Source organism: Schistocerca serialis, chromosome 3, assembly GCF_023864345.2.
Source record: "Schistocerca serialis cubense isolate TAMUIC-IGC-003099 chromosome 3, iqSchSeri2.2, whole genome shotgun sequence".
NCBI lineage: Eukaryota > Metazoa > Arthropoda > Insecta > Orthoptera > Acrididae > Schistocerca > Schistocerca serialis.
In genome coordinates this window covers 19,723,300-19,745,806 of record NC_064640.1, presented here as the reverse complement: position 1 = coordinate 19,745,806, position 22,507 = coordinate 19,723,300, and the positions used below count along the sequence as shown (strand labels likewise).

The following is a 22,507-nucleotide window of genomic DNA, read 5'->3' as shown; positions in this document are numbered from 1 at the left end:
ATTTTGTCTTTTGTTCCTTTGAAGAAAGTGCAATTTTTGCTCCTTGTGCTTCCACTATTTCATGTGTGTCTCTAAAGGTGTTTACGTTTCTTAACACAGTTGCAATATCATCTGCATATGGCTGTATCCTACAGGATTACATCATTATTGCACCTTGTATCACAGGTTCATACAATTTTACTGTCCCTACCTCCTAATTTTCTGTGATTATATTTAGTCATTATCATGTCAAATGGTTCAAGATGTTCTAAATTCTGAGAATAATAAGAGTAACCTATAGGGGATAATGTACAATATGTACAAGAATCAAGAGGGAACATTAAAAATGCGATACAGATGACAAAGTGCTTGAATTAAAAAGGGTATAAGACAGGGGTGTAGTCTTTCATGTCTATTGTTCATTCTCTGCATCAAAGAAGCAATGATGGAAATAAAAGAAAGTACAAGATGAGATTAAAGTAGGAATATCGATTATAAGATTTACTGATGGCAACCTGTCCTCAGTGAAAGTGAAAAATTACAAGGTGTATTGAATGGCATGAACAGTTTAAAGGATCCAGAATATGAATTGAGAATAAACTGAAGAAAAGTGGTGAAAGTAATGAGGATTAACAGAAATGAGAGTAGTGATAAACTTAACATCAAAATTGAGGACCACGAAGTACACATAGAAAAGAATTCTACTACCTTGGAAGCAAAATGACCTAAGACAAATGAAGCAATGATGACATAAAAAGCATGTTAGTACAAGCTAAAAGGGTGTTGTGGGGCAAGAGAAGTCTGCTATCAGACATCTACCTTAACCTGACAAAGAAATTTCTGAGAATGTATGTTTGGAGCACAACAATGTATGGTAGTGAATAATGCACCGCAGGAAAACTGGAAATATGTAGAATTGATTAGTTTGAGTCCTGGTGGTATAGAAGGATGTGGAGTGTTAGGTGGACTGATAAAATATGGAATGAAGTAGTTCTCCACAGAATCAAGGAAAAAAGGAACATATAGAAAACAGTGACAAGGAGGAGGAAGAGGATGATAGGACATGTGTTAAGACATTGGGGAGTAACTTATTTGATACTAGAGGTCACTATAGAGAGTAAAAACTATAGGGGAAGGCAGAGGTTGAAGTACAACCAACAAATAATTAAGACTGAAGGGTACAAGTGGGACACTGAGTTGAAGAGGTTAGCACAAGAGGAATTCCTTTCAGGCCATATTGAACCAGTCAGAAGACTGGTGATCAGATAAAATAAACAAATAATTAATTTTTTGTATCTTCCTGAGTTCATTCTCTTGGCATTAATGATTTCTTCATCTATGTTTGTGTATATTTCTGTCTGTTGGATGAAATCCTGCGTCTTTTGGCCGAAATCCTGTCTTGTCATTAAATAATAAAATATGAAGATTTCTAAGTGAGGAAAGGATACAAGAAATAAATGTGGATCATCACCAATTTTAGCCTTGTAACTGCTCACAGGCTTAAAGCTATATCCCCATTAACATATTGTTTCCTTGCCGTCATCTAAATGTTATATGTATACAAATTTCTGATTGCTTGGTGTAGGCTGGGCTAGTCCTCAGCATCAACCCTCTACAGTTGTAAACTGTGTATGTATGGTACTCAAGTGATCTTCACTTAACCGCCTGGATTGTGAAAAAAGTACAAGGCTCTAAAAGAAAGGACCCTCAACTTCAAGCAGCCAACTTCAGAGTCATGTGCTGCAGCTCAAGTGTAGTAGTTACTCAAGTATAGAGGCTTCTACCTTAGTCAGCACAAGATTGTATTTTCCTTCATTGTCCTTGAAAAGGTGAGATGTGCTACTTAAAAAATAACATGCTGGGGGTATACCATTACTGTAGAACAATACAACACTTTTGATTTTGGATCTGTTAATGTAATACACACGCCCCAAAATTAGAACTGAATGCGAAATGGAAAGGAGAAGTAATATCAGACCTATGCAATGTTATTTAAAGACAAATGGAATGTTGAGAAATAGCTGTGACTTACCTTTCTTATGTTTGACACATCAACCTTAAGACATCAGAGCATGATTTTCAATCACAGGGTATGCTTTGTATCCCAAATGCCCTGTATTGCTATAATTTTTAATGCTTGGATAGTTAGTGATTGCATGTGGATGCAAAGGAATATTTGGATCAGCTGGAAAGTGTGGGTTAGCTAAGGACATAGTACATATCCCCTTCATTTTGTTTCGATTTCTCTGATGACCATCCAATTTAGAGAAATACTGTATCTGCCAAGGAGAAAGAGCTCAAAGTGAAGGTCACTAAATGGGCACCTTATGCTAAAACAGTACAGCTGACAAACTTAGCTACTCAATTTGCTTCAGACCTCAAGAAAAACCTTGCAAACCTGCATGTTTCTACACGTGTATAGAGAGATAATACCACAAATACCTACTGTACTTGTAAATGTTCTTGCAAAGTAACACACACAATTACCAGAGGTGAATTTCAGATACCACCATGAGTGAAACAAAAATAAACTGTAAGTATAATGCATCTGGCTTGGAGCCTCCATCAAATCCCAATAGTGTGTTTCCACCTCAACTTATATCCCCTTCTCTAATAAAAGTAGATTAATGCAGGAAAGGAAAATATGAACTGAGTAAATAAATCTGAAAACATGAGAAGAGAAATCTCTGGACCTGAAACACAGTTCAACATATCTACAGTGGAACGAGCAAGACCTAAGACACTATTCTTTGGTATCTTGGTTTCATCACAAAGATGGGAGCATTAAGACAAACCTCGCCACTAAAATCCATCCCATAACTCTGTGGAAAATGAATGGCTTCAGGACTTCTGTCAAAGATTTGAAGTTCCTTGTCGAGGGAATTCTTCTTGTGTTCCCAGGAGACGATGCAACACACTTGTTCTAAGTTATTGTTAAAGAAGCTAAAGCTGCCATTAACCTGAAGATTAGTTTGAATACCACAGTGCTTTGCTTGTCACGCTCCTATTAGAGGTTGTATGCCCTTGCCTTCCTCTGACCTTTGAAGTGACTTACCCAGGCAGTTGTAGGGAGACCTACAGTTTAATGTGGGTTCTGAACCATATTGAACTTATCTTTTATCTGATCAAATGAACCTTTGATTTTCTACCACCTCATCTCAGGTAACTAGAGCGAAGTTCCAAAAGTCACACAGGTTCTTTGAGTGGGGTTAGGCCAATTTTCTCGAATGTTCTATTTCATCTCAGGCCTTAAGATTTAAATGGGTTGCTAGGGTTGACATTGCAAAGGTCATATGTTCCTTGCTTGGGGTGTGGCCAGTTTCCTCAAATGGTCCATTTCATGCCAGCCCATACGATTTCATTGGGGCAGAGGTCTTGTGGAGAAACAGGCCTGTCAAGAAGAGATCTCATTCAGTTCTGTAAACCATTCCTGCATCATAGCTGACTTGTGTATTGGAGAGTGATCCTACTAGAATAGATTACTACTGAGAATATAGTGGTCACACTTATGGAATCTGAACATTAATCGTAATATGAGTGTGCTAGGCAGCATCAAGTTGGCCATTTAGCCTGTGAACCATCCTTTGTCTACTGGGACACAAACAGCCTCAAACTACTAGAAACATTGCCACTGGAAAATGACTTAGTGGTTCGTCTGGAGATTGAAATGGCCACCATGCAGCCTCAGTAGAGCTCCAGTACTAGAGCAGAGAGGACGTCAGCAACAGCTTACAATTTTTACATAGATTTTATACATTTTTTGTTTAGTGGTGTTCCTACATGCTTCTGACTAGGAATGAACAGTAGTAGATATTTATTTCTCTGCTTTTAGTAGTGCTGTTTATTTTGTTGTAAGAATTCACTTATTTTTTGATCTTTTGTGTAGAGTGAGTTAACGTTGCTGTGTAGTTGTCCACTACATTAGTTACCAGTGCCACTTTATTTATTTAATCTTCCAACCTATTTGCATTTGCTTGTCTGCCAGTGTGCAGGAGACTAGTGTCAGTGACAAGCTTGGTGTTCTATAGTTACTTGCATTTATGTTGGATAGTGAAAATCCTTGTCTAAAAGACATAATTTCTTTCCCATATGAATTCTAGCAGTAGAACGTGTAGGGAGTGGGCATGCCATATGTGAACTCAGGATATGGTGTCTGCATGGGAAACGTCAGTTGTCACTCGATTTGCCCAGAAATTCTGCTGCTGAGGCACCGTCAAGTGTGCCCAATGCAGGGGAACTGCACTCACTGCAGAGTGCGAGGCAGGTTTAATGTTTTGACGTTATTCGAGGTGGGGAGAGAATGTGGGGCTGGCCATCTGGCCGCACCAATTCATCCTGTGATTGGACAAGTGGCCAATCCTTCAGAAGGGTCTGAGCAGGCAAATTGAAGGAGGTGTTCTACTGATTATCGAGACCACCAATGTTAGACATATTCTGGAACCCCTTAAAGAAATAGCATCTAGGGCTGGAAAGAAGTTCAGTGTGCACTCAGTACTTCTGTCCAGCAAGGGGCTCATCCAAGATGTGGAAGAGGCTGTGGGTGCAGGGTGCAGTCATCTTCAAGTTTTGACTTGTGTCAGCACCAGTAAGGCCTGTCCCTTGGTTTCTGAGGCCATCCTTACTTCATATGTGCAGCTGGCAGAAGTGGTGAAGACTGCTGGCCTCACTCATAGGGTGCAATCAGATCTTACAGTTTGAAGAATTGATTGGAGTCTGGTGGTTAGACATGAGTGAACAATCCCAACCAGAGGCTCTGTTGATTTTGTTATAGACCTGGTCGCAGATTTCTGTCCTGCGTTTGGGATGAGGCATTGTAGGATTTGCGTTGATAGGTCAGGGGTGCACTGCACAGAGGAGACAGCTACTCAGCTAACAGGGTACTTGCCTGGGCAATAGTTTGAGGTCCTCTGATGAACATTCACTAGTCGATAAGCAGAGTGTGAATTCAGGTTATGTACAAAGTCCCTGAATCCACCAGCCTTTGTCACATTCAAATTGTACTCAGAACCAAGAAAAGAAAGTAGAAAGCTCTGAAATATTTAATGAGGAGTGGAAAGTATACTATAAAGACAGCTTAGATGCCATAGGAGGGGGAGTGTTCATCACAACTGACAGAAATATTGTCTGTCAAGGTCGAAATAGTGTCTGACTAAGAAGTTATCTGGATTTGAGTAACCAGCCTAAGTGTATTCAAGTTAATCATCAAATGTTTTTATCAGCCACCCGCTCAGGAGTATAGTAGTACCAATCGTGCAGTATTAGTTGGAGGCAACTTAAACATACCAAGTTAAACTGGGATGTATATGGATTCATTGCAGATTGTATGGACAGACTGTCGTGTAAAGTTATGCTGAGCACATTGTCCAAAAACTGTCTTCAGCAGCTAGTTTGACAACTGACGTGTAATAGAAATACTTCAGACTTGGTACATACTAATAGTCCTGACCTTACGAACAGTGTTAATTTAGACAGAGAGAATAGTGATTGTGGTATCATCATAGCAACAATGCTTACTTAAGTTAATAAATCAATCCATCAAGAATGGTTGGAGAGCTTTTATGCTGGAAAATTCTGAGGAAACAGAGATTGTTGCATTTTCAATTTTTTTTTTTTTTTTTTTTTTTTTTTAGAGAGAGGGAGAGAGAGAGAGAGAGAGATGCGGGAAGTGCCGAAGAAACTGGTACAGTAGGCATGCATATTCAAATACAGAGATATGTAAACAGCCAAAATACAGCGCGGGGTACACACGGTGCTCTGAATCATAATCAATTTTAGTTTACATGGAGTGGGATGAGGGGTGAAGAAAAACTATTCATACTGCAAAGAAGAAGAAAAACGGCAACACCTATATAAGATAACAAGTGTCTAGTGCAGTTGTTAGATTGGTTATTGCTGCTACAATGGCAGGTTATCAAGATTTAAGAGAGTTTGCACAAGTCGGTGTACGAGCGATGGGACACAGCATCTCTGAGGTAGAGATAAAGTAGGGATTTTCCCATACGACCATTTCAGGAGTGTACTGCAAATATCAGGAATCTGGTAAAACATCAAATCCCCGACATCGCTACGGCCGGAAAAAATCCTGGAAGAATGGGACCAACGATGACTGAAAAGAATCGTTCAACATGACAGGACTGCAACCCTTCCACAAATTGCTACAGATTTCAGTGCTGGGCCATCAACAAGTGTCAGCATGCGAATTATTCAACGAAACATCATCGATATGGGCTTTTGAAGCCAAAGGCCCACATGTGTATCCTTGAGACTGCCTGAAACAGTTTTATGCCTCGCCTGGGCCCGTCAACACCGACCTTGGACTGTTGATGACAAACATGTTGCCTGGTTGATGGAGTCTCGTGTCAAATTGTATCAAGCGGATGGACGTGTACGAGTGTGAAGACAACCTCATGAATCCATGGACCCTGTACGTCAGCAGGGGACTGTTCAAGCTGGTGGTGGCTCTGTAAAGGTGCGGGTGTGTGCAGTTGGAGTGGTATGGGACTCCCGATACGTCTAGATATGACTGACAGGTGACACGTATGTAAGCATCCTGTCTGATCACATGAAGCCATTGTGCAGTTCGACATACTTCGGCAATTCCAGCAAGACGATGCAGCACCCCACACGTCCAGAATTGTTACAGAGTGGCTCCAGGAACACTTTTCTGTTGGCCACCAAACTCCCCAGACATGAACATTACTGAGCATATCGGGGATGCCTTTCAACATGCTGTTTAGAAGAGATCTCTGCCTCCTCTTACTGTTATGTATTTATGGACAACCCTTGCGTGATTCACAATATAAATTTGCTCCAGCACTACTTCAAGCATTAGTCACGTCCATACCACGTTGTGTTGCGGCACTTCTGCGTGCTCGCGGGTGCCCTAAACAATATTAGGCAGGTGTACCAGTTTCTTTGGCTCTTCAGTGTATAAAAAGATGATATGCAGAGCACATAGTAACTTTCACCACAATACGTTAGCGAAAGATTTTACTAAGAACCCAAGAAAATTCTGCTCCTACATAAAATCACCAAATTAGTCAAAAGGTAGGAATTTTAATATTTTTAACATTTCGCGGCCCTGTCACCAACTGTATTAATATTAATTTTAAATTAACAACAGCCTCAGTTGCAATGTTCACCTAGATTTACCTAGGTTTCAGATGGGATAACCTAACCTTCTTCAAAATAAAAGGAACTACAATTTGTCCATATGGACAATGTCAAATACATTGTCATATTTCAATAACTTAGCTGGGAAACAGCCTCGGCCCCACTTCGCGACCGCAGTACGGCAGCAACAGATGTATTGGAACTGGCTGTAGCCTCGAGAGCGCGTGCGCGATAGTGTGTCGTGCGTACTTGTTAACACTGGTACCAACATGTACTCCTCAACTTTAAATTTTATGCATAACCAGGTGCGGCTAACGAATTGATGTATATGTTATCCTGTAAGGAACAAAGATGTATCAACTGTCTTAACATTTGTAATAATTTGTTGGACGTCAAAAGTGAAGGGAGCAATGCGTTAACTATTTTAAGCCAACTTAGCATATTTGGCCTAATCATCGAACTTGACCGCATGAGGATAACTACGGGTTTGAAATACTAGATAATCCCATCTATTCAGCAAATGGGAGTGCTAAAACCATGTTGGCAAGGGTATAATGATTACTCCCTAAAATTATGGCAGATGGAATAACGATTGGAAACCTTCAAAAAAGTTTTTATTTCCCAGCTGCAGCTGGTCGTTAAGGAGGTTAATTTTTTAATATAATAAGTGTTTAAAAATTTGCATTTCTTCCAAAATATACAACCTCGCACCCTTCACTTCGCAATGCAATAGCTGAGTATTATCCGGAGTTTTGGGTGCGTGAGCCGTTTGCACTAAGTGTTCAGCGAATGTCGAACCACGCGTGACATCTCCAACTTTAATAGGGATATGTTCCTTGTGTCTTGTTAGTAAGGCTCTTCCTGTTTGGCTACTATAATATGCAGTTACAGGTAATCTTAGTATGTGTTGTTTTATATTATCATTCAGGCAGTCTCTTACCATTAACTAATTATTTACTGACTTGTCTTCATGACTGTAATCCATGTTTTGTTTTTGGTGACTATTGTATGAGCCAAAATGTACTTTTATTCACAGTGCAGAAAATTTGTGTGTGTTGAGTTTTTCACTTGTCATATTACCAAGACAAAGTTTAGAAAGAGACTTTTTTCTAATGTTAATATGAAACAATATGCATTACATTTATGTGTTTTTTTTCCAAAACTAAGGCCTATTGACTTGAACACTATTAAAAGAATTAAGTTGTTATTATTATTATTATTATTATTATTATTACATCATCGTCATCTGCAGAAGTCAGAGCAATCTCTTCTTGTATGGGTGGACTAACAGCAGATGTTGCCACTACAGATGATCTTCATTGACCTGAAGCCTAAAACCTATGACATCTATTATGGAAAACTAACTGCTTACCATCGGAAAAGAGGGATGTTTTCTATGTAGTATGTGTGTCATACAACAAGGGAGGAAAACATAAAATAGGAAAAAGTGCCTCTAAACATGGAATCAAACTACTGCCTATTTTTGTAGAAAGCCTACTAAGGTGACTACTCACCTGTAGTAATTAGCAGCAAAACTTTGCCAGTTAAGGCTTCACATAAGCCACTGCAGCGTATTTTATCATCATCTTCTGGAATATTTATAGAATTCAGACAGAAGTTATGCGTAATATTTCAAGTAATAATTCCACTTCTGCATGGTCTCAGCATAATCCTGAAAAATACCATGTTGCATTTTATTCCTATCAGTGCTTTACTATACTTCGACTCTGGCTGCGATTTTATGCCGTCACTTTTTGTGCTGTCAATTGTAAGTCTGGGGCTGTCTCAGCTGGGTTTATCTTAGTATTTTGGCAAATTTCTGTAGTTAGCAACAAAAATGTGATACAAAAGTACAGTTCTAACAAGTTATCTTCTATGTAATGCCTAAAATTCAGTGCCATTTTCCTTTCTAGTCTTTCTTTCTTTAGTTTTTCCTTTTCCTTAGTTTTTCCTTTTCCTTAGTTTTTCCTTTTCCTTGGTTTTTACTTTTCCTTGGTTTTTACTTTTCCCTTGGTTTTTACTTTTCCCTTGGTTTTTACTTTTCCCTTGGTTTTTACTTTTCCCTTGGTTTTTACTTTTCCCTTGGTTTTTACTTTTCCCTTGGTTTTTACTTTTCCCTTGGTTTTTACTTTTCCCTTGGTTTTTACTTTTCCCTTGGTTTTTACTTTTCCCTTGGTTTTTACTTTTCCCTTGGTTTTTACTTTTCCCTTTTCCCTTGGTTTTTACTTTTCCCTTGGTTTTTACTTTTCCCTTGGTTTTTACTTTTCCCTTGGTTTTTACTTTTCCCTTTTCCCTTGGTTTTTACTTTTCCCTTTTCCCTTGGTTTTTACTTTTCCCTTTTCCCTTGGTTTTTACTTTTCCCTTTTCCCTTGGTTTTTACTTTTCCCTTTTCCCTTGGTTTTTCCTTTTCCCTTTTCCCTTGGTTTTTCCTTTTCCCTTTTCCCTTGGTTTTTCCTTTTCCCTTTTCCCTTGGTTTTTCCTTTTCCCTTTTCCCTTGGTTTTTCCTTTTCCCTTTTCCCTTGGTTTTTCCTTTTCCCTTTTCCCTTGGTTTTTCCTTTTCCCTTTTCCCTTGGTTTTTCCTTTTCCCTTTTCCCTTGGTTTTTCCTTTTCTTTATCCATACTAATTTCTGTTTTCCATACAATCTAACCTGCCAGTATCGGTTTTGAGATTATTTCAGCTTCAATTCTCTTCAGAATATTTAACTATCATTACTTCCATGGGTCATTCTAGAGACAGTTAAACATCATGTTACTCCTTGTATGGTGCCTGTATCTGCTTTCTAGTGTAGAATTGCACCCAATATGTTTTGGTTCCTAGTACCTGAATGCTTGATACTTCTTAAGGCTGTAGTAGTCAGCCTGGTCCCTACTGCCCACTAGTGGTCATTCAAGCTTTCATGATGGGTGGCAGGTGGTTGGGATTTAAGACATTTTCACTAAGTTTCCATGAAATTTTGATATGAAGTATTTGTTAAGTAATTATTATTATATGCTTTAGCTTGCTGTAATTGCTTTATAAATTTTATAAATTAAAGTCATTTCCTTACTTTCTAAATTACCATTACTGTGCAGCTGGTAGGTGGTTAAAAAATTTTACTACTAAAACACATACAAATGTGGACAGTAGGTAAAAAAGGTTGACTATCAGTGTCTTAAGGTATGCCTTTCATCTCTTTCCTTGTATGATTCTTCTTTAATTGTGTACTGAGTCAACATTAACAATATAGAAATGATGCGTGGCGTACCTTTGTTTGTTCACTGTATGCGGTCCTGTTGTGTGAAGTTTTGAGGTCTTGAAGCCTTTGTCATTATATTCAGTGCAATATACTTATTTACGCAGGGTTTGTTGTGTGGACATGGTAATACTGTGATGATATGTATTCCATACAACTGATCAGTTTTTACAAATATGACTGATAAATTATGTTACAAGAAATTTGTTTGTGTGTGTTGCAGATTTAAAGAAGGTTGAAATTACTGATATACAATTAACTTCCAAACGGGTTAGTGCTTGTGACAATGCAACGTTCTTATGCAAGGTGCATCCCTCAAACAGCAGTGTATGGTGGGAATTTGAAGATGTTAACATCAGCATTTCAGATGATAGGTAAGTCATAAATTGTGTCCTGAAATAAAGTAACATAAAGGTATATGTGAAAAACTATTTTTATAGTTTGATGATTTCTCCAGTCCATGCTTGGTAGAACAATTTCAAACTTATGAAAAAAGAAAACTGTTATTGTCAAGTGCTTATGTTTTCATTCATAAGTTTTTCATAGTTGTTTTATGTGCCATACATTAATTAACTTATTAGACTGAAACTAAGCTTAAAACATCTAGTTTAGTTGAAATGAACTTCAGAACACACTTATTCTGTGCCTTCTCTTGATTTGTGTGAGTGTACAATACATACTCTGTTGTGGTGTGAATGGATCACAAATAATAGCTCGAGTTACAGTGATAATGTTAGTCATGTCCATTATTGTGCCAATAACATAAAAGATTAAGTTCGTCTGTTATGTTAAGAGCCACTAAAATGTTGCATTATTTTAATCCCTGTTTCATGAAGCGTAATGTCAGGCTGATACAAATAAAAAGAATCACAAAAAAGAAGTGTTTCAAAGAAGAATCACAAAAAAATTGAGTCTTTTATGGAGAAATTGAATAAAATCGTAGCTGATAATGATCAGCATGTTACTTGGAATGAAATATAGATAGATACTATTGGATGCACCAATGAGATGATAGAGGAGAAACAAATATAACCAAGAGACTGATGGGTAACAGAATAAATAAAAAACATAAGGCAGAAAAGGAATATATTGAGAAAAGGAAAGTCAGGAAATGAGGAAACAGAGCGTATATGAAGGTTAGAGCTGTCCTGTACAAATGAAGTACAAAGTCTGTATTAATTGGAAATATAGATAGAAAATTATTGACTGATACTTATCATATGAGGTATCAGACAATATGTGACTGGATTGAGAATTTATTGGTTGGGAGGATGCAGCATGTTGCCCTGGATGGAGTGTCATAGACAAACGTAGAAGTAACTTTGAGTGTACCCCAGGGAAGGGTGTTGAGACCCTTGCTGTGCATGTTGTATAGTAATGATCTTGCAGACAATATTAACAGTAATCTCAAACTTTTTACAGATGATGCGGTTATCTACGATGAAGCACAGCCTTAACAAAGCTGTACAGATATTCAGTTTGACTTTGGTAAGAGTTTGATGTGGTGAAATGATCGGCAACTCGCTTTCAGTGTTCAAAAATGCAAAATTTTTGGACAATCTGTGTTGATTCACCACAAATAAGGCAACTTTATTCATGGTATAGTCCTTGGAAATTGGCAAATATGATGGCTCCTTTCTGCCATTCTGTCATGCATCCATGTTGACCCATCCTATGAATATAATATTGGTGACTCACATTTGGAATTTTGTAAACTCGTACAAATACTTGGGTGTAACACTTAGTAGGGACATGAAGTGGAACAATCGCATAGGCTCAGTCGTGGGTAAAGCAGGTAGCAGACTTAAGTTTTTTGTAGAATGCTATGGAAATGCTATCCATCTAGAAAAAAGATTGTTTACAAATCACTTGTGTGACCCATCCTAGAACGAGCATTGTTCAAGTGTGTGGGACCCATACCAAATTGGACGAGCAGGGAATATTGAGTGTATGTAGGGAGGTACAGTAAGCTGGGTCAACGTGGATGCATGACAGAATGGCAGAAAGGAGCTGTCATATTTGCCCATTCCCAGGACTACACCATGAATAAAGTTGCCTTATTTGTGGTGAATTAACACAGATTGTCCAAAGTGCATACAAGGAATGGTCTACTATTCACATCAGGTAACACTGTGTAAGAATGTGGTTGTAAAAAAAAAAAAAAAAATAAATAAATAAATAAATAAAAATTAAAAAAATAAAAGAATAAAAAAAATTCTGTAAACGACAGGGACCGAAGGTCAGTGACAATTCCAACAGGAAATGCTGCTGTCAGTGAGTGAGTGTCCATGCTAACCAATTTCTGAACTAAAATTTTGAAGTGAATTGAGTGCAATGGACAATTGAATTTGGAGTAACTTGGGAAAGGCCATTGCTTGCATTGGAACATAAAAATGCACATCCTCAGTGGGCTAAACAACCTAGAAACTTGACAGTAGTTGACTGGAGATATACAGTGTGGTCCAAGGAGCTGTAGTTTTCTCTTTTGAAATGATGTGAGGTGTCCTGTGCATTAATTAAACAAAGAGCTATCTAATCTGGAGTGTTTTGAAGGTGTAGTTCGTTGGAGGTGGTTTGGTGATGGTTTGGGTGTGTTTTGCTTATCATGATGTGGACCTACTCATTGAGATTACCATGAAGATGAACTAGGACGTTTATTTCAGCACTTAGTGACTAAGTGTTGCCCTTTCTTATAAATCTTCGTGGTCAGTACGTTCTGTGCTCTCTAGTCTTCCAAGATGACAACCACGTCCACAGGGCTACACACATACATTATTGGTTTGATGAATACACAGGCACCCTGTTGGATGTTGACTGTCTTTTTAAATTGTCCAATCTTAATCCCATAGAAAATATCTGGGGCATAGTGGTACTGTAGGGTAAACAGAGCAATCAACATCCCCTCAATTTGGTAGCCTTACAGAATCTAATCATCAGTGAATGGGAAACTTGCTGGCAGATTAAAACTGTGCACTGGACTGGGACTTGTACCCAGGACCTTTGTCTTTCAAAGGCAAGTGCTGTACCAAGAGAGCACTTGTCTGCAAAAAGCAAAGGTCCCGGGTTTGAGTCCTAGTCCGGTGTACAGTTTTAATCTGCCAGCAGGTTTCATATTAGTGCACACTCCACTGCAGAGTGAAAAATTCATTCTGGGATCAATGAGTGGGCTCAGCTAGATATGACATACCTGAAGAAAGGCAAAAGTAAGTGTTACATATTGTCAGCGCACCATCTTCTGGGGATGAAATTTTTTTTCTGGTGTGTTTATTTTTTGCCTTTTCTCTCCGTTCATCAGGGAGAGAAGGGGGCTGATAACCAATGATTTGTAGGAGAAGTAAGAATAGAAGAAGAATAAATTTTGAATTACACACATAATTTTTTTATGGCTCTGAAATTAGTTAAAGTTGTTTGTAAATACATTTTGTTTTTCAGACATATTGTTGATAGAGTTGAAGATGAGTCCAGACTGACAGTAATTTGCGTCAATATGAGTGATGCCGGCAACTACACATGTTTTGCATCAGCAGGAGAGGATGAGGTGTCTCAAGCTATATATTTAAATGTTACAAGTAAGTGATGACTAATTAATTACTTCTCTTTCATCAATGATGCCATGACACAATAACTTATCATATGTTGTTACTATTTAAAACATGATTGTAATGATTAACCTGACGTAGTAGTAGTAGTACTAGTAGTAGTTGTTGTTGTTGTTTTGTACGAATACATGCTTCACGGCGATATACATTAACAAAATACTCTTGGGTTCCAAGCTGTGTCAAGTGGTTAACTGCCCACAAGCTTTTGGCAGAAATTAGTTGACTGTCATCTGAATGCCATTGCTGTGCTTGTATAGCTGCATTGCCGCCAGTGATGTCACTGGGGCCTAGTCCCACTCCATATAAGGCGATGTTTTGGTGGCAGGACCGCTGTGCCTGCTTCAGCTCCCCAATCACAGGATGCAAGGCCACACTCAGCTGCAGTCCACCGTGTTTATTGAGGCTGTTGTCTGATGTTTTAATTTATGTTGCTTCATGTACTACACTACCTCAGAAGCTGTTGGTCCATTTAATAATAGTAGTATTGTAAAATGCCATTCAGTGTCTGTTTTCCAGTGCATGCTCAGCTAAAGCTGAGGTTTCCTGGTAGCATAGGTGGTAACACCTTTCATGTTCTGTGCGATACAGTTCAATAATGTGGACAGTCTGACCAACATAAAACTACCCACACCCACACATTGTTTTGTATATTCTACGTGTTCTGAGGCCTACATCAACATTCACAGGCTTCAATAGTTGCCAGATCTTTACTGGAGGCCTGAAGATGTTTCTTCAGGGGCTGTCTAATTATCCCTGTTATTGAGCCACAGAACAGTAAAAACGCAGTCTTCTTTTTGTCTCCTTCAGAGGTCTTAAATGAAACAGCTCACAAAATTTGTCTGTTGTTGTAACTGTTTTCCTTGAAAACTTTACTCAAGTGGCTCAGTTCCCTCAACAGCTTTTCTGCATCTGAGATGGTATTTTGTATATTCCAAGTGTTCTGAGCCCTACATCAACCTTCACATGTTTCATTAATTGCCGGATCTTTGCTGAAGACTGTGTCAATTTTATGTTTCTTCAGGAGCGGGTTAATCTTCCCAACTATTGAACACAAAACAATAAAAATCCAGCCTTCCTTGTGTCTTCTCCTGCTTTTGCAGTTTAGATGAAACTACTTGTGAAGTTTATCTGTTGTTGTAAAGTTTTCGTAAGTGGCTCAGTTCCCTTGGCAGGTTTTCGGCATCTGAGATGGTTTCAGCTTGATGACCCAAGGTCCTCGGAACAGACTGTTTGGTGCTGGCTGGTGATTGTTGGTGGCGTGCAGATACCGATGCGTGTGGATGGGCTTACGGTAAATTCTGTGACCGAGACACCCATTGGGTTTTTGGCAGATACGAATGTCCAGGAATGGCAAGGAACCCTCCTTCTCTTCTTACGTCATGAACTTTATGTGGTTGTAGATGTTGTAGTGTTCCAGGAACTCTTTGAGCTTTTCGTGTCCATGAGACCATATGATGAAGTTATTGTTGACATAGCGAAAATAATAATAATAATAATAATAATAATAATAATAATAAAAATAATAATAATAATAATTCCCGTGGAGGAATACCAATATTGACTTACTCATTTGTAGTAGTGAAATGGAGTAACACATACCTAGAAGCACTCAATACACTTACACGATCACAATGCCACAAATATAGAATACATCACATACATTCAGCAACTGAAAGATTCTCATTAAGCAGAAAGGAAGGAGGAAGGGGATTTATCGACATAAAAAAACCTACATTATGGACAGGTAGACAATTTAAGAAAATTCTTTATAGAACGAGCAGAAACTAGCAAAATACACAAGGCAATCACTCATATAAATACATCGGCTACACCACTGCAATTTCATAACCACATCTACAACCCTTTAGATCACATAACATCAACAGATACAAAGAAAGTAAATTGGAAAAAGAAAACACTACATGGCAAGCACCCGTATCATCTAACACAGCCACACATCGATCAAGACGCATCCAACACACGGCTAAGAAAAGGCAATATATACAGTGAGACGGAAGGATTCATGATTGCAATACAGGATCAAACAATAAACACCAGATATTGCAGCAAGCATATTATTAAAGATCCCAATACCACAACAGGTAAATGCAGACTTTGCATACAACAAATAGAAACAATAGATCACGTCACAAGTGGATGTACAATACTAGCAAATACAGAATACCCCAGAAGACATGACAATGTAGCAATAATAATACATCAACAGCTTGCCTTACAACATAAACTTATAAAACAACATGTTCCCACATACGAGTATGCACCACAAAATGTACTGGAGAACAATGAATACAAATTATACTGGAACAGAACCATTATAACAGATAAAACAACACCACATAACAAACCTGACATCATACTCACCAATAAAAAGAAGAAATTAACACAACTAATCGAAATATCCATACCCAATACAACAAATATACAAAAGAAAACAGGAGAAAAAATTGGAAAATACATCCAACTGGCTGAGGAAGTCAAGGACATGTGGCATCAGGATAAAGTTGACATTATACCAATTATACTATCAACTACAGGAGTCATACCACACAATATCCACCAGTACATCAATGCAATACAGCTACATCCAAACTTACATATACAACTACAGAAATCTGTAATTATTGACACATGTTCAATTACCCGAAAGTTCCTAAATGCAATGTAACATATACCGTACAGTTAAAAGGAAGTCACGCTTGATCAAGGTCCACGTCACTTTCCATTTTCAACCAGACATAACGTCTGAGAAAGAAAAGAATAATAATAATAATAATAATAATAATAATTCCCGTGGAGGTCCGGGAAAAGAATAAGCCTCCGGTATGTTCTGCCAGTCGTAAAAGGCGACGAAAAGAACAAACCACTAATAGGGCTAACCCCCCTTTTAGTGTGATTAGTTGGTTCAGGACAGAACTAAAGAAGCCTCGGACAAGCGCCGTCATGATCGGGGACGACGCATGAACCCTATGCCCGCCCACAGTGGTAACGACACTGCTAGCCAACTGGAAAATGATTCAAATCCAAATAGAGGTGTTTTGCAGGATATGCTTCCTGCAACCACCCTAGAAGGAAAACAAAGACAGAGGATGAGATGGTCAGATGAAGTTAATCGACACCTCATGTTCTGTTACTACCAAGCAACAAACCTAGGAACCAACACAACTGGATACAGATCACAAGTATACACAACATTTATTACCAGATACCCAAAATTAAAATTTTTAACAGAACAACGACTAGCTGGTCAGATCTGTGTAATAATAAAAAATAACAGGATACCCCAGTCAGAATTAGAAAACATCAAACAACAAGTACAACAAATACTGGAACAAAATAATGTGCAATCAGAAGAAGAAGAAAATACAGTAATGGACTCAAACATCCCAGAGCAAACAAACAAAGAACAACACACATCAATTAAACAGTCAGAGGAAAACGAAATCTTAATACAGCCACCAGAACAAGCACAAATAGAACACGAAGTGACACACATGTTAGATATAGAAGAAAAATTTCAGTTGACATATATAGAATACAAAGACACAAATACAGACTTTAGACCGTTCTTGCATAGACCGCCAAATAACCCACAAGTCGAAACAACAATAAAAACTATCAACACAATCATACACAACAAAATAAATGAAAACACAATTATGGAAGAGTTACAACTACTGGTATATATAGGAGCACTCACTACACTAAATATACACACTAGGCAGAGATCAGAACCAACCAACACACAGAAGAAACCCACAAAACCAGCATGGCAACACAGGCTACAGATCAAAATAGAAAAACTGAGAAAAGACATCGGACAGCTAACACAATTTATAAGAAATGAAATCTCAGAAAAAAACAAAAAAGGTTAGGTAAAATCTCACAACAAGAAGCGACAGAGCAATTAGACGAAAAGAAGCAGAAATTACAAGCATTCGCCAAACGACTCAGAAGATACAAAAAAAGTGAAAATAGAAGGAAACAAAACCAATCATTCAACACAAACCAAAAGAAATTTTACCAGACAATAGATAACACACACATTGAAATAAACAATCCACCAAACATAACAGACATGGAACACTTCTGGAGCAACATATGGTCAAACCCGGTACAACATAACAGGCATGCACGGTGGATACAAGCAGAAACAGATACGTACGAGATGATACCACAAATGCCTGAAGTGATAATTTTGCAACATGAAGTCACCCAAGCAATTAATTCTACTCACAATTGGAAAGCCCCTGGAAAAGATAAAATAGCAAAATTCTGGCTAAAGAAATTCACCTCAACACATTCACATCTAACTAAATTATTTAACAATTACATTGCAGAACCACCATACACAATCCCTGATACACTTACACAAGGAATAACTTATCTGAAACCTAAAGATCAAGCAGACCCAGCTAAATATCGCCCCATAACATGCCTACCAACAATATACAAAATATTAACTTCAGTCATTACACAGAAATTAATGACACATACAACACAGAACAAAATTATAAATGAAGAACAAAAAGGCTGTTGCAATGGAGCACGAGGATGTAAAGAGCAACTGATAATAGATGCAGAGATGACATATCAAGCTAAAACTAAACACAGGTCGCTACACTATGCGTACATTGATTACCAAAAAGCTTTTGATAGTGTACCCCACTCATGGTTACTACAAATATTGGAAATATACAAAGTAGATCCTAAATTGATACAGTTCCTAAACATAGTAATGAAAAATTGGAAAACCACACTTAATATCCAAACAAATTCAAATAATATCACATCACAGCCAATACAGATTAAGCGTGGAACATACCAAGGAGACTCATTAAGTCCTTTCTGGTTCTGCCTTGCTCTGAACCCACCATCCAACATGCCAAATAATACAAATTATGGATATAATATTACTGGAACATACCAACACAAAATCAAAATCACACATTTGCTATACATGGATGATCTAAAACTACTGGCAGCAACAAATCAAGAACTCAGCCAATTACTAAAGATAACAGAAGTATTCAGCAATGATATGAATATGGCTTTTGGAACAGACAAATGTAAGAAAAATAGCATAGTCAAGGGAAAACACACTAAACAAGAAGATTACATATTGGATAACCACAGCGACTGCATAGAAGCGATGGAAAAACAGATGCCTATAAATATCTAGGATACAGACAAAAAATAGGAATAGATAATACAAATATTAAAGAAGAACTAAAAGAAAAATATAGACGAAGATTAACAAAAATACTGAAAACAGAATTGACAGCAAGAAACAAGACAAAAGCTATAAATACTTATGCTATACCAATATTGACCTACTCATTTGGAGTAGTGAAATGGAGTAACACATACCTAGAAGCACTCAATACACTTACACGATCACAATGCCACAAATATAAAATACATCACATACATTCAGCAACTGAAAGATTCACAGTAAGCAGAAAGGAAGGAGGAAGGGGATTTATCGACATAAAAAACCTACATTATGGATAGGTAGAAAATTTAAGAAAATTCTTTATAGAACGAGCAGAAACTAGCAAAATACACAAGGCAATCACTCATATAAATACATCGGCTACACCACTGCAATTTCATAACCACATCTACAACCCTTTAGATCACATAACATCAACAGATACGAAGAAAGTAAATTGGAAAAAGAAAACACTACATGGAAAGCACCCGTATCATCTAACACAGCCACACATCGATCAAGACGCATCCAACACATGGCTAAGAAAAGGCAATATATACAGTGAGACGGAAGGATTCATGATTGCAATACAGGATCAAACAATAAACACCAGATATTACAGCAAGCATATTATTAAAGATCCCAATACCACAACAGATAAATGCAGACTTTGCAAACAACAAATAGAAACAGTAGATCACATCACAAGTGGATGTACAATACTAGCAAATACAGAATACCCCAGAAGACATGACAATGTAGCAAAAATAATACATCAACAGCTTGCCTTATAACATAAACTTATAAAACAACATGTTCCCACATACAAGTATGCACCACAAAATGTACTGGAGAACAATGAATACAAATTATACTGGAACAGAACCATTATAACAGATAAAACAACACCACATAACAAACCTGACATCATACTCACCAATAAAAAGAAGAAATTAACACAACTAATCGAAATATCCATACCCAATACAACACATATACAAAAGAAAACAGGAGAAAAAATTGGAAAATACATCCAACTGGCTGAGGAAGTCAAGGACATGTGGCATCAGGATAAAGTTGACATTATGCCAATTATACTATCAACTACAGGAGTCATACCACACAATATCCACCAGTACATCAATGCAATACAGCTACATCCAAACTTATATATACAACTACAGAAATCTGTAATTATTGACACTTGTTCAATTACCCGAAAGTTCCTAAATACAATGTAACATATACCGTACAGTTAAAAGGAAGTCACGCTTGATCAAGGTCCACGTCACCTTCCATTTTTAACCAGACATAACGTCTGAGACAAGAAAGAAATAATAATAATAACTAGGCTTTGCAGGAGCTGTGTCCAAGGCAATGTCCTCAAAATGCTCCACAAAGATGTTCATGACAAGTGGAGCTAATGGTCCCCTATCACAAAGCTGTCCGTCAGGTTGAAATACTCTCCACCACTTAAAAAACGTGATGATGTCAGTGTATATTTAAAAAATCCTCAATGGTGTCGTCAAAGAGGTAGGTCAGCAGTTTTATAGAGTCTGTGATGGGCACACATGTGAATTAGGGATCTACATCAAAACTAACCAAAATATTCCCTTCACAGAGACATAGATGTTTAATGTGATTGATGAAATCCGCCATATTCTGTATAAGGTGCGCACAACATCCAGCTTGCATCGACAGGAGACTGGCCAAATACGATGGGTGGGCCATTGGCTCCAATTGTAGCAAACCTATTAATGGTGAGCATTTTGAGGACATCATCAAGGACATGGCTCCTGCAAAGCTTAGTTGTTTTTATCGCTACACCAACTATACCTTTGTCATGTGGCCTCATTGACATGAAAAGATCAGAGTTCCTGGAACACATCAGCATCATCCATAGCCACATTAAGTTCAGAATGGAAGTAGAGAATGACAGTTCCTGGACATTCTTCTCTGCCAAAAACCAAATGGGGACCTCGGTCACAGTGTTGACCGCAAGCCCACTCACATGTATCGGTATCTGCATGCCTCCTCTACCACCACTCAGCACAGAAATGGTTTGTTCTGAGGACCTTGGTACATCAAGCTGAAATTACCTCAGATGCAAAAAGCCTGTTGAGGGAACTGAGCCATTTATGTAAAGTTTTATGTATTGCGAATACATAGAAAGAAGGATCCTTTATTGTATGATTATATGATAGCGGAACAAACACTGGTAGCAGTTACTTCTGTAAAATATCTGGGAGTATGCGTACGGAACGATTTGAAGTGGAATGATCATATAAAACTAATTGTTGGTAAGGCGGGTACCAGGTTGAGATTCATTGGGAGAGTGCTTAGAAAATGTAGTCCATCAACAAAGGAGGTGGCTTACAAAACACTCGTTAGACCTATACTTGAGTATTGCTCATCAGTGTGGGATCCGTACCAGGTCGGGTTGACGGAGGAGATAGAGAAGATCCAAAGAAGAGCGGCGCGTTTCGTCACTGGGTTATTTGGTAACCGTGATAGCGTTACGGAGATGTTTAATAAACTCAAGTGGCAGACTCTGCAAGAGAGGCGCTCTGCATCGCGGTGTAGCTTGCTCGCCAGGTTTCGAGAGGGTGCGTTTCTGGATGAGGTATCGAATATATTGCTTCCCCCTACTTATACTTCCCGAGGAGATCACGAATGTAAAATTAGAGAGATTAGAGTGCGCACGGAGGCTTTCAGACAGTCGTTCTTCCCGCGAACCATACGCGACTGGAACAGGAAAGGGAGGTAATGACAGTGGCACGTAAAGTGCCCTCCGCCACACACCGTTGGGTGGCTTGCGGAGTATCAATGTAGATGTGATGTAGATGTAGACATTTACAACAACAGAAACATTTTGCAAGCTGTTTCATTTAAGCTGCAAAAGCAGAAGACTGCTGAAGGAGACACAAAGAAGATGGCATTTTTGTTATTTTGTGGCTCAATAACAGGGGAGATTAGCCAGCTCCTGAAGAAAGAAGATCAATACAGTCTTCAGGCCCCCAGCAAACGTCTGGCAACTAATGAAGCCTGTGAAGGTGATGTAGGGCTCAGAACACATAGAAAATAATGTGTGGTTATGGGCAGTTTTATGTTGATATGACTGTCCACACTATTGAACAGCATCACATAGAATGTGAAAGGTATTTCCACCTACGCTGTCCCAAAAATTCAGCTGTAGGGTAGTATGCACTGGAAAACAACACTGAATTGCATTTGATGATCCTTCTATTATTAAATGGGCCAAAAGCTTCTGGGATATCATAATACATGAAGCAATAGAGATCAAAATATCGGACAACACCCTCAATAAAGACAGTGGTTTGCAGCTGAGT

At 38.2% G+C, this 22,507-nt stretch overlaps 1 protein-coding gene across 1 annotated transcript in view; it reads left to right on the top strand.

The window, feature by feature from the left end:
* The window catches only part of LOC126469681 (tyrosine-protein phosphatase 69D), a 400,445-nt gene that overhangs the window by 21,484 nt on the left and 356,454 nt on the right, over window positions 1-22,507 (top strand). The window contains exons 2-3 of the mRNA XM_050096833.1: window positions 10,549-10,699; window positions 13,758-13,894. Coding sequence (XP_049952790.1) covers window positions 10,549-10,699; window positions 13,758-13,894 — 288 coding nt within the window. The remainder of the gene's footprint in view (window positions 1-10,548; window positions 10,700-13,757; window positions 13,895-22,507) is intronic.